Source organism: Mastigoproctus giganteus, chromosome 6, assembly GCF_048544385.1.
Source record: "Mastigoproctus giganteus isolate SK-2022 chromosome 6, ASM4854438v1, whole genome shotgun sequence".
NCBI lineage: Eukaryota > Metazoa > Arthropoda > Arachnida > Uropygi > Thelyphonidae > Mastigoproctus > Mastigoproctus giganteus.
Genome location: NC_143580.1, coordinates 82,805,191 through 82,818,693, shown reverse-complemented (window position 1 = coordinate 82,818,693; position 13,503 = coordinate 82,805,191). Strand labels below are relative to the sequence as shown.

The following is a 13,503-nucleotide window of genomic DNA, read 5'->3' as shown; positions in this document are numbered from 1 at the left end:
TTTTTTTTTGGGTATCAGTGATGCTATGTTGCATCACTGATACCCAACCTTTTTCAAATTGAAAGGTCACATTATCAATTCTCTTCAATCTGACGGCTGCTGGATAAAATGTGTTTAATTTTTATATTTGTGATATTCAACTAATATCATATTTTCTTACACGAGGAAAGAGTTAAGTGAAACAAACTTATTTGATGATGACCATAACAACTCGTAATATTTAATAATTATCACCGTTTCAGTCCCGTCGTTTTTAGGGCTATTTTTAAGCCTTTTTGAAAATTGCCGCCCTGAAATTAACTAATTAAAGATTAAATAAATTTAATCTTACCTTACGATTAGATTAAATAATTAAGATTAATTAAATAAAAAAATTATAAACCAATCTCGGAAACAAAAACATCCATCCAGGCATTTTTATGATTTTTATACAAAACAAGAAAATTAAGAAAGATTTTTAAATGCTCTCGGTTTTTTCGACTTTCCGATAACGAGCACGGACAATCTGTGCGTCCCAGTGGCATTTGGGACGCACAGATTGTCCTTTCTCACCTTAAAACCTGGTGCAGGCATTTCTCGTTTAGTGGCTAGGGTTTTTCTATCCATAATAAGCCCGTCTCATCAACATTATAAACGTTTTCTTTCTCGTAATTTGCTATAACTGAAGCAAACTTACTTTTCAAAGGACACCACTGCCGATTCATCTGCAGAAATTTTCTCGCCTTGAATATCTAGTTCTCGTGTAATGCGTCTCAGTTTAAAGTTTTTCAGCTAACCAGTGCTTGCCTTAAAATCTTCATTACCTCTTAATTTCCGATTAAAATCCAATGCTTTTTCACACAATATTGGGCCAGCACTGGTTCACCTAAACCACAAGTAAAGTGTGCTCTCTAAAGCGGCATTTTCAGGCTTCGGCATCGTCTTTTTCCTGCTAGATCTTCCTTCATTATCTCTAATCGACACAAATGCTGTTATAGCATTGGAATTTTTCTTGATGTCGTAAATTGTTGAAGTCCCCACATTTATGTTTACTGAAAGTCCCCACATAATGTTTACTGAAAAAAACTCTTTTGAGAGATTCTCTAAATTTTCACCTTTTCTAATTCTAATTTCCATTTTCTGTTGCAATGTTAAAACTACGCGTTTTCTTTTCGTTCACATTTTACTGTAAGCCAACCCAGGCATGACCTCCTGGAAGCTCATTGTCCTCAAAAAAAATCTGTCAACGCTTGCCAAGCTGCTAACTCGCCATATTGATGCCCCATCAATAGAAGATATCATCGCACTAACAAGAGTAAGAAATAGAAGCCATCACCCACTTAGGATGAAGCTATCAAACTTGGACTCCCTAAAAGGAATGTTCCCATGTAACACCATTGAACACTTCAACACCTTCTCCATTGATCCGGTAAAGTTTGAAGTCAATAAAACCTACAGAAGCCAAATTATAGACCAAATCTGGACTAAATCACCAGGATTGCTGTGAAAATTGAGCAGTTTTTATTATAAATTTGATGATATGACCAAATAAAATGCAATAATGTAATGAATATAATAATCTGTTATGTTAGTTACTGATAAAGAAGTCAACCTATGTATTTAACTCTGCAATTATCAAGATATGTTAATTCAAAGTGAATACATTTAGTAAATGTATATATCTATTTAATAGTTTTTATTATACAATAATTATATTGTAAAGAGCTGAAAATTTGTACAAAAGTGTATAATGTATATTTTATAATTTCTGTATACCCTTCTAGCCTACTTGCTGTACAGGGGGTGAACCTTGTGTTAATAAACTGATAGTAAATAAAAAAAATAAATAAAAAATTGAGAAAAACAATAAATGGCATAGTTTCGGGCCGATATTATCTGTAGTTCCGAGAAAACCCAGTAGTCTGATGTTTTTCTAAAGCACACATCTGAAGGTCACAACTATAAAACAATAAAAACAATTTGCAGTTTTCGGTTTACTGGGCTTTTTGTTTGTACAATCTGTTATAAACGGGTAGTAAACTCGATCTTTCGCTTATTAGAATCAAAATTCAATTTGCAATCACTATAATCCGCGCTTACTGCACTACAGTTATTATAAAAAAAAAAAAAAGAAAGAAAGATCAGCCTTTCAAATTATGCCGGATAACTGTCTTCCAAATAACCGACGTTCTACTGTATTTCTATAATTTCTAGTCTATGTATAAAATTGAAACTCTCAGTGTGCATAAACAGAAGTGTTTTCTTTGATTTCCCAACTTTAAATTTCAGAAAAAACTATTAATTAACTCGACAACTGCAAAAATGTACGATCAAGTATGCAATGCGCATTTGATAAAAAAAAAAAGTTTGCTTTATTGTAATTATTTTTTGCAATGTTGTTTTAGGGAACAATATTTTGTTTTATTACTTTATTACAATATTTTGCTTTATTGTAATTGTTTCAAGCACCAATATAATAGGCACAGCACGTGTTCTGGATATATTTTATCTTCTAACGAAATTTCCAGAAATATTTCTATTGATAGCTGCATTATAAACTAATTCGTTATTGTGTGTATACTGGAGAACCTTTTCTGCTTCTAACATGTACTTGTCAATAGTCCCTGGAAATACTGGTAACTGAGCTGAATTATTAATTTCAAACATCGCTGTATAGCTTGTCCTTGAATGCGAATGATTCCGATTACAGTACTTTCGACTGACCGGATGTTTTTGCCTTGTTACAAGATGTCCTTGTAAAGAGCCACTAGAAACAGGCGTATCTCCACGTGGTTGGGGAATGGAAGTCAGAGGGACGCCCGATCAGGTGTTGGGGGACTACAACAGAACAACACTTCCAAATATTACGCTTTTATAAACAACCTATACCACACACACACACCCGGCCGGCTTGGGCCCAGCGCAGTACAAAAGACTCAGCGGCGTGTGGAGACCGCTACACGAAAACTGAGACACATTTGACATTTGTACAGATGTCTTTTTGTGGAAAGTTCCTTGCAGTAATATCAATAAGTTGTAGTTCTTTATTGTACCTAAAGTAATTCGTTATGGTGTGGAAATGGAAACGGTTTTTGCTCCTAATTGATGTAAACACTTTCCAATTTTCCCAAAGTGGATCATCTGAAAAAAAGAGTTGATAATTGGTGGTGGGTGCCATCTAGATAGCATTAAAAAAAAAAAATAATAAATTTTCTGTTTATTCCCCCTAACAGGGCGCTAAAATTTAGGGGCCGCAAAATTCCCCGAAAATTCACTGATTTGCTGTAAATTTCGAATGGGGGAGGGCGCTGATGAACCTGGGGCCCTCTTCTGGTCAGAGGAGTTCACAAGATAGAGAGAATACAAGAAACAGCACCACATTTAGCAGTTACGGACTTGATTGTGTGAAATCACCTTCCCACAGTAAAACAAAAGAAGAGATAAGGAGTAAATCTATTTTTCGATAGGGTATATCTTTTTATTGCAGCACTCAGAACAGGAAATGCTGATTTTGTAACAGCATAATGACACTGGATGGTGAATTTTTTCGGCTTGTAAATAAGCCGAAAACTTCAGTGATCCTACGAAAAGTTTCTCCCTTGAAACTTTGTGATAACATCAAATGCACACGAAGGAAATATTGAAATATTTTGTGATACAAATAAGTATTTTGTGCCGTTAGTTGTAGCATGCTTTTACAATAAAGCAAATATATCATATTTTTTTATCAAATGCGCGTTCTAGTGTTATCAGTTTTACACCAGTTTTTCCAGTTTCCAGCGTGGCTTCCAACAGATGAATTTCCTTATATTACGTGTTATTAGACGCAATACGAACAAAAAAATGTTGCCATTGCTTCTTTATTGTTGCGTGCGGGGTTTTTGTTTTCTTTGCCTTCTCGATAAAGCTTGACGAAGAACTATTATTATTATTATTAATTATTATTAATATCCATATGATGCAAGGAAGCCTGAAGCTTATGCTGCACCAGGAAAAAAAAAAAAAGTTCCCGAGTAACCCTGTGAGAGAGAGAGAGAGAGAGAGAGAGAGAGAGAGAGAGAGAGAGAGAGAGAGAGAGAGAGTCAAAAGTAGAAGGGAATCACCAAGAAAGAGAAGAATGATGATATCCAGCTCAGGACCCTGGGTGTGCCAAGCCCATACTCACCAGATGTGAGTCCCCGGGGTTAAACTGTGACGCAATGCCGAAGCTTGTTGTTGTTGTTGGATTTTAGTATCATCAGCAACTAAGGCCATGTTATTCCGTGTATATTGTCCGTAAATTGCGTGTGCTCTGAGGTCGACTTTCTGTTTGCTGGATGAAAAACTCGAATTTTCGGGAGAAAAAAGCACGCTACTTCGCCTGAACCCCACTAACTCAGCCACGTTATGAAAAAGACTCATAAAAATTCCTCCTGTTCATCGACGGGATTCGAACTCGGGTCTTTTCCACCCAGTTGGGGGGGGGGGAAGACGGCGATCCTACCAACTGTGCTACCCACGAGGGCGAATGCAGAAGCGATCACAGCCCAGAGTAAACACAACTCCTTTTTGTAAACAGAGGTAGAACGCACGCTGGAAAAACAAACAACACTGCTCGCGTTTCATGAGCAGTGTTGCCAATTTATCTGTTTTCCTGCTAGTTTTAGCGGGTTTTAGCTAAATCTAACAAAAACAGAAAATAACTATTTATATATTATATATATATTTTTTAAATCCCTACAAACAAATGAAGGCTGAATCATATTAATGGGTGCCATAAAAAATAAATATATGCTTAAAAAAGTTAGAAAAAATTTAATAAATAAAAAATTAGGGAAAATTAAAAATTCAATTAAAACTCAAAATACACAAAAATTTACTTTTCGTATTTATTTATTTCTAAAATAAGGTAATTAAATAATTTTTCTTTAGAAAAGTTTCTTCTAAATAAAAACTCATATAGATAACCTTCTAGTAAACTATCCTGTGTTCCAAACTGGTATTTTAATTTTCCTTTGGCATGTATGTAACCAAGTGTTTTCAATATTTTTAGTATGAGCACTTGAATCATCTGGAGAAACAAAATTATAGCGATGAATAACCTCATCATGGGTATAATTAATGTCTCGGTAGAGATTTTTATATGCAGGTCGTCCATCACTGACGATTCTTGTACCTGGCGATATTCTCTCTCTTATAATTGATAATAGTTGTTTTTTCTCTATTTTCTACCAAAACTAAAAAAACATCCTTTGGTAATTCTTTTGAGTGCACCAAAAACCCATTGTATTCCTATTAGTGGTCCTCTATTACATTTTAAAAATGCTGATTCATCGATTTCAACTTCGATAGGTATTCCATTTTCTGAAATCCACCCTAGTTGACTATCTGAATCAATTGTTGATATCTTTCAGATCTTTGCATTTTTCAATAACAGCGTTTTTATTGATATTAAAATCAAGAGCAATGCGATCTTGAGATCAATCTTGGGACCAGAAGTATAGAAATAATAAATTATGAGATAACGCTAATGTACTACATCAAAAAATGTTTTATGTCTAATACTCTTTGTTTTACGGCAAGGTTTCTTACAACCCCATATAAACATATCAGTTTTACATTTACTTTTTGTAAGCCGCATTTCAAGATTGCAAACTTCACAAAAAGCTGTACTTTGCAAAATGTGATTTTTTGCCAACCAAGAAATCGAGTGATCAATATTGCCACTGCATAAATTCATCAACTCCGTTAAACGATAGTTGTTATTTTTGACTTCTTCCTCAGAATAAACTGCATTTAATATGCAATTTGGAAGTTTTTGTTTGGACATAATATAGAGGTCTTTTTAAGGTACCCATTATTTTTTTATGGCACCCGTTAATAGGATTTAATCTAAATGAAAATTTAAAAAGTTGGTGGGTTAAGTGTTAAAAATAGCGGATTTTGAGCATGCGGCTAGCGGGCAGGAGCGGATTAAGGTCGGTTGAGGCCCCGCGCGCAGAAGGAAATATTGGGCCCCTTAAAAAAAAGAGAGAGAGAGGAAAAATAAAAATACATGTTAACCAATTTTTTAAAGAAATAAAAAATATTATGTACTATTAATGTTTTATTTCCAATAAAATTTGAATATAATATATGTACTGTATAATATAATTAATGATAGCATAATAATCATCACAAAGTTTTGAACTAATACGTTCAACTAATTTGTTGGGGTTTTGCGTGGGCCCTTCAGAAGTCAGGGCCCAGGGCGCGCGCCCGGTGCGCCCGCCGTTAAATCCGCCTCTGCTAGCGGGAAATATTATTAAGAGTTGGCAACACTATTCAGGAGCGCCAGGCTAGTTCGAGCGGAGAAAGAGAAAATAACTGAAAAAGGCTTTAAAAGGCACACTTCATGGTACATTTTTGCGTGATAATGAATAGAGATTTCTGAAATTTGAAGGGGGGAAATCAAAGAAAGCAGTTCTAGCTCCAGCTATAACGAGTTTCAGCTCTGTGGATAGAGTAAAAATTATAGAATTTATTAGTTGAAACTTAAACAGAGTGAAAATTACCTGAGTGGACCAAGACAGCTGTATGGTCCATGGACTGTTCCACGGTCCAAGGCATCTCAGCATAAATTGGGGTATTCCGTCTGCACCAGTTATAGATGCTGAGGTTGAATTCAAGGCTGTTATTAGTTTAGATACTGAAACTGACGCCAATCGTCCTTTCCACCATGGCTGGGTATGAAGTGGTCAGTTTGGAATCCTATCATATCTTCGAACAGTACAATGCTCAATACTCATATACCGTATATTGTAGCTCATTACTCACAATACCCATATACCGTATATTGTAGCTGAAGCACTAGTTTTGTTTGGAGGAATGAATGAGTAATATGGCAGATGCGCAGAAACGAAATGTTCTCGGTTTTTGCAAAAGTCGTTGCTATTTTTTCGGTAAACGTATTTTTGTTATCAGTTTACTAAATACATAAATCGTGAATTAGTAATATTTGCTTATTATATTAATCAGAACAGAAACATTAAATACTTGTTATATTCAATTATTATTAAAATTGTATTTAATTTTTATTAAATTTTTCATTACGAAATTTTAAGTAAATTTCATTACAAAAGCGTTGACAATATATTACGATTGTTACATTTGTTAATGAAATATATGCCGACCGGGCTAGCCGGGTGGGTAAAGTGCCTGCTTGGCAACCCAAAGGTCGCGGGTTCGCATCCCGCCTCGGGCTTGGATCAAAGTACTGCAAAAACCTTGGGAGGTGCATTATGGCCAGAGAAGCCGATATGCCAACAACTACCAAAAAAAAAAAAAAAAAAAAAAATGAAATATATGGTGGCTCGAAAAATATTTCTAAAAGAGCCAAAAATAACATTTTGAAAACCTCGGATATGGTGAAGATAAATGAGCGCTTTATGTATAAGCTTGTTTTCTTGCATCGTTTGTAGCTATAATGATGATAGCCTGACTTCCTTCTATTGTTCGGATGTCAAAATGTAATAATCCTATTGTTTCGAAAACTGCATTCTAATTCTGACGCTAATTGAGTGACTCTACAAGGTTATTAAAATGTTTCTAATCTTATAAATGTGTTGCCTCTTTCTATTGAAATCAGTGGAAAATTTCACTCCTACCCAATGATTGCTGAGGCTTTTAGTAACCTGTTTTTTTTTTTTTGAAACTGTTGTCACAACTGTTTTCTCAAATATTCCAGCCATATCCACATCACAGACTATCTGACGATATGATGTAGTTTAATGTAATAACATAATAAATAAGGATTTTTTTTTATCTGTTGTTCTGCCACAAAGATATATACCGCGATACAGCTAGGCCAAGAAGGTTAGTACTGTCTACTGTCCCTGTCAAAACAGCTTAATTCCGCAGCAAAATTATTCTTTTTTCAAAATCATTTGAAAAATGACGTCCTTTCAACTGGAAATTAGCCGAAGTTCAAGCTCCATTTGTAGCGCTAACAGATAGTCCGACTCTGTAAGAGGGATTGGTTCTATAATTTTAAGAATCAGCGTTCAATGTATTGAACATAAATCCTAAATTATTGAATATGTTCGGAAATTGTTCTGCCCTTGGAGAACAATTTCAATTCATCGACTCACCGCTTCCACATTTTTAAAAAAAGGGATATGGAGGTTGTTGTACGGTTTTAGGCACATCAGGAACTTCGGCTGTATACAGGGTGTCTCAAAAATATTGGTACAAACGTTTAGAGGAGGTAGGTAACATCTAAAGGAATGTGAATCGCATAGGAACCCATAACCGGAAACGTCACGGGAAAGTAGTAGCAGAGGCACCAGAAGCAGAAATGACACAAGACAGTAATTAGTGGCAAACATTTATTTGACATAATATTAACAATGGAGTACGAGATGGATGCATTTCATGATGTTACAACAGATGCTCGAAGGTTCCACCATGAGACGCCATGCAGCGTGACACCGACGCAGCATGAATTGGCGGACACGGTCGAACACATCTGGAGTTTCTTTGACAGTAGCAGCAGCGCAGACGAGTCTCGCCACGAGATCCATTTCCGTCTCCACAGGCGATTCATACACCATAGATTTGAGCCCCCCCCCCCACAGAAAGAAATCAAGGCTCGATAAATCAGGTGAGCGTGGGGGCCAGGCAACGGGTCCAGGCAATGGTCACGAACATATTTTCGAGATACTCGAAAATGGGCAGGCGCCCCGTCATGTTGAAACCAAATGTTGCGTCTCACATTTGCTGGAACATCGTCAAGTAACCCTGGTAGAACTCGTTCAAGAAGGTTCCGATATTTAGCGGAGTTCATGCGGGATGGTAACAGGTATGGGCTACCTAAGAAGTCACCGACCATACCTGCCCACACATTTATTGCGAAGCGATGTTGTGCCGCATGGGGGCGCACACCGTGTGGGTTGTCGTGAGCCCACACATGAGCATTGTGCTGATTGAATAAGCCTTCCCGAGTGAAATAAGCCTCATCCGTGACCAAAACATAGGCTGGAAAATTCAAGTCTTGAACACTTTCTTGGAGAAACCACTGCGCAAAAGCCACACGTGTAGGATGATTTTGGGGGAGCAGTAAATGAACCCTTTGGAGATGAAAGGGGTATAATGAATCGTCGTGCCAGACATGCTGTACACTGCAACGATACACTCCAAGGCAGAGGCAACGGCACGTGTGCTGGTAGTAGGATTATTCTGGACGGCATTCAACACACTTTCTTCCATGGCGGGAGTTCGTGTCGAACGTGGTCTGCCCGCACTACTCCTGTTACCTCTAAATGACCCATAATCGCACAAATTTTGATGCACACGCGCAAACAAACGGTGGTCCGGTACATGTCTGTCTGAGAAGCGTTCTCCATAAATTCGTTGAGCGGCTTGTCCATTGCCCTCTGCTAATCCATACACTAGGTGCATGTCTGCCAACAGTTCGTATATCGATGCATGCTCTTCGTGCGGCGACTACCGCGCCGTCTACCGACTTACGGTGACGTTTCCGGTTATGGGTTCCTATGCGATTCACATTCCTTTAGATGTTACTTACCTCCCCTATACCAATATTGGTTTGTACCAATATTTTTGAGAAACCCTGTATAGTATATCTGTAAATTCGGCTGTATAGTATGTCTGTATTCTGTGGTTCATTTGCAGTTGGCAAGTTGTTAGAGTTTTTAGTTAGTTCGTTGCTGAGCACCAAACTAACAATGGCTATGTGTCATTAGAGTCAAACAAGTCAAACCTGTTTGACTTGTTTGACTCTAATGACTTGTTTCCTCCACCACTTGAGCTCTATTTGCAGTGGCATTGTCGTTCGTGAAAAAAAAATCTGGGCTAACGACACCCCTAAAAAAGTCGCACATTGGGTTCGAGGATCTGTTCTCCGCGGCTCTGAGCAGTTACGGTACCCCTATCAAAAACGTGAAGAGGGGTGCAGCCGTTGATCATTATTCTGCCCCACACGAGAACACCGCCTTCACGTAACTGTCCTTTCTGGGATGTTGGAAGGTGATACTGCATTACTTGTTGTCTCCAGATGAAATAGCGCCTAGAATTTGTTTGCAGACTAAAACGGGACTCATCAGAGAACAAAACTGTACCCCATTTGTTAGGGTTCCAAGCCACATGTTCATGGCAGCAGTTTCGATGAGCTCTGCGGTGGTTTTAGGGTAAACAGGATATAAAAATAAAAAAAAAAAAACTATTTATTAAGGTCATCCGGAAAGTTATTTCATCTACCCATGTGTATTTAGTCTAACCTAACTATTATTTTAAGGCCACCCGAATAATTAAATTCATCTGCCGTGCATTATGTATGTAAATTGCGTGTGTTCTTTGGTCAATCTGCCTATTTTGCTGGACGAAAAACCCTAGTTATCGGGGGAAAAAATCTTGCTATCTACGCCTGAGACCGACTAACTCAGCCACAGAGCGAAAAAAAGCCCATTAAAGTTCCTCTCATCATCGACGGGATTCGAAGCCGGGCCTTTTCCACCCAGTTTTGTGTATTGTCTGTAAATTGCATGTGTTCTCTGATCGATTTAGCTGCTTTTTCTGGATGAAACACCCAGGGTTCTGGGGTGGTAACCTTGCTATCTACGCCTGAGACCGACTAACTCAGCCACGGAGTTAAAAACAAAAAGCCCATAAAAGTTCCTCGCGTCATCGACGGGATTCGAACCCGAGCCTTTTCCACCCAATGTGGGGGGGGGACAATAGGTATAACGATAGGTAAAAAAGCTAACTACTGTGTACGTAGACTGGGGTTAATGGGATACAGACCACTGGCTTCCTTGCGTAGAGTCCGACACAAGGAAGGTTCAAGTCCACTTGAACTGAGACTTCTTAAGACAGTCCGGGTGGAAATATTTTCACCTTTGGACGCAGCAACCTCAAGAGACAATTGATGCCAGGACATCGAATGGGTTCCGTCTTGCTGTTAGAATCAAATAACGGTCTATTCTGGTTGACCAAAATTACAAGAGGATCTGGCCAAAGTAGCCGAGGGCTACTTTGGCCAGCTCCTTTTGTAATGGTACCTGTCTTCTGAAACAGCTTCGTGGAAGCAGTTTGAGTAGCAAGCCGAGATATAACGTGTAAGTGTTTTCGTGTCTAACGGCACCAGGGGTTCCACCTACCTCCGCGTATTGTACATTGTTGCGTGTAACAGATCACTGTTTAGACCAGAGATTTAAAAGTGTGTGGGTATTTTGAAGCTGATCTTGTTGTAGAGTAGCCTTTCAAACAGTTTATAAGTTACGCTTTGTAAAACAATAGGACGGTAACTTTGAGGGCGGTGTGCTGGTTTCCCTGGCTTCAGGATGGCAATTATTTTCGCATGTTTGAGAGGTTTTGGAATATCACCCGTTTGTAGTATGATAGAGAGGAAGCGTGCTGACCATATTCTTGCGTATTTTCCACAGTGAATTAGAAATTCTGGATGGATGCCATCATAATCTGGGGCTTTGCCCGCTCTCCTATCCTTAAGTGCAGCTGTGATCTCATTATCAGAAAACGGGCTGGAGTACTCATTTTCTGGAGCACTTACATGTTTAAGGGTTTTGAGTCCCCGTTTCACTTGGATTGCGTGTTCTCGGTTGTTTTAAGCTCTAGAGGTGGATACAATGAGCGTTGCAACAGCATTTGGTGTAATTGGAATATTATCACGAGCCATAGAGTTGCTGTTTCCCAGCTTGCGTAGAAGAGACCATACTTTCCTGCTGGACTTGTTAAAATCAATGGTTTCAATGGTCTGTATCCATTTTTCTCGCCGGCTGTGTAGCAACTCATCCACTATCTTTTAATCACTACTTTCAAGAAAGTCCTTATGCAGATTCTCACTGGTCTCGTTCCATCCTAGAATGTATTCCTTTCTGTATTAATTGTAATAATTGTAATGCTGCTTCTGTAATGATTGTTGTTATGGCTCTTTTTGATGTTCGTCCGGTGTGAAATCTGCATGGTCAAAGGTCCGGGCAGCTTCAGGCAGCTTCTCTCTGAAAAGGTCCCAGTTGGCTGTTTTCACTGCAAATCTGTAGTGACGAGACGACACTGGGAAACACATTAAGCTAAAGTGCCACCTCTGCCTTCGACTGCCCGGCTGCAAATCGTCCAACGGCCGGCTTATCTCAAAGAATCATCTAAACGACGGTGATTTCCGGTCCTGAGTACTGGAGATGTAGCTATCCCATCGAGCAAGCCAAAAAACGGGATTGAAGTGATGTGGTCGCAACCCATGTTTTTACAGGAATGGATAATTCGCACAATGTGCGGCTCTGTAAGGTGGTAGATCGATTGCTACTGGATACTCAACATTTGCATGCCAGGATGCCTATTATATCAAATATTCGCCTTCGGGAGGACACTGTTCACAATAAAATATTCATGAAAAACATTTCGTTCTGTTAATTTTGTCGAGCAGTTTACTATTACTTCGGATGTGAGGGGTATTATTATGCGCTTTTTTTACTAATGGTCACAACAATCCCTAACATTCACTTTCCCATACTGTAATGTTTCTTTAAAATCGGGAAGAGGGTCAGGTGTCGCTCTTGCTTGAAATTTTCCGGAGTCCAGGCCTGCTCTGATAAAAGTTAAGGTGAATGACTTACTTGATTGATATCCCACAGCACCACTTTGGCTCCAAGTTCAGCGAACAGCATTGCAGTTAGTTTTCCTAGCCCGTGTCCTGCACCCGTAATTAGAACAACTTCCCCTAATACCGACTTTCTTCGTTCAGGAAAAACGCTTCTTATTAGACTAACGAAAATTTTAAAAATCGTGGTGACTAACAGAATAAGTTTAAGGATTAAATGTAAAACCACACGTACAACTTTATGCATGATTCGAATTGGTCTTACAAAGTTACGCGAACCGCAATCACCACTAAGTTATCACGCGCACTCACTCTGTAATGCATTAGCAGCAGGAAAACCGCGATTTTTGTACGTGAGTTGGATAACGACTAATGGAAGAGATCTTGGGCATGCGCCGACTGCGTTTCTTCTCGGTTCACCAAAAAACGTAGATCTTACGTAGCGATTTGCAAAAACGGAGTAAATAAAAACTTAGATCGTGATCTTTCCGCCCGCTTTAAGGAAAAATAATTTAAAAAAATAGGTAACCAAGGAATAAGAGTTTTTCTCATTTAGTTTTGTACATCAGTCCGTATATGTGTTTCATCACCACTTTACACGCAATGCATCTCTGCTAATAATTCCTTGACAATTTTTTTTTTTTTTTTTTTTTTGATAGAGGTGACACTGAGAAATTTATATGCATTCTCTGAAGGACATTTTCACATAGGATATTTAGATGTAGAAAATAACCTAGTGTTGTACAAACTGCGTATCTGTGCGCATGTGTCCTCCGTCCCTGGGTGCTCTGAACCATATTCAAATTGAATCAAATTATTTTCAAACAAATTTTAATTAAAAATATAACCATAAATGTAAACAAATCGAGCATTATTTAGTAGAAGACAATTTAAAACTAATGTAAGTGGAAATCTTATTTAACTACTGTATG

The 13,503-nt window shown here is 38.3% G+C and overlaps 1 protein-coding gene across 1 annotated transcript in view; it reads right to left on the bottom strand.

The window, feature by feature from the left end:
* The window catches only part of LOC150084441 (estradiol 17-beta-dehydrogenase 11-like), a 62,898-nt gene extending 50,000 nt beyond the window's left edge, over nt 1-12,898 (bottom strand). The window contains exon 1 of the mRNA XM_090376073.1: nt 12,588-12,898. Coding sequence (XP_090232199.1) covers nt 12,588-12,818 — 231 coding nt within the window. The 5' untranslated portion in view covers nt 12,819-12,898. The remainder of the gene's footprint in view (nt 1-12,587) is intronic.
* Nucleotides 12,899-13,503: the final 605 nt, after the last annotated feature.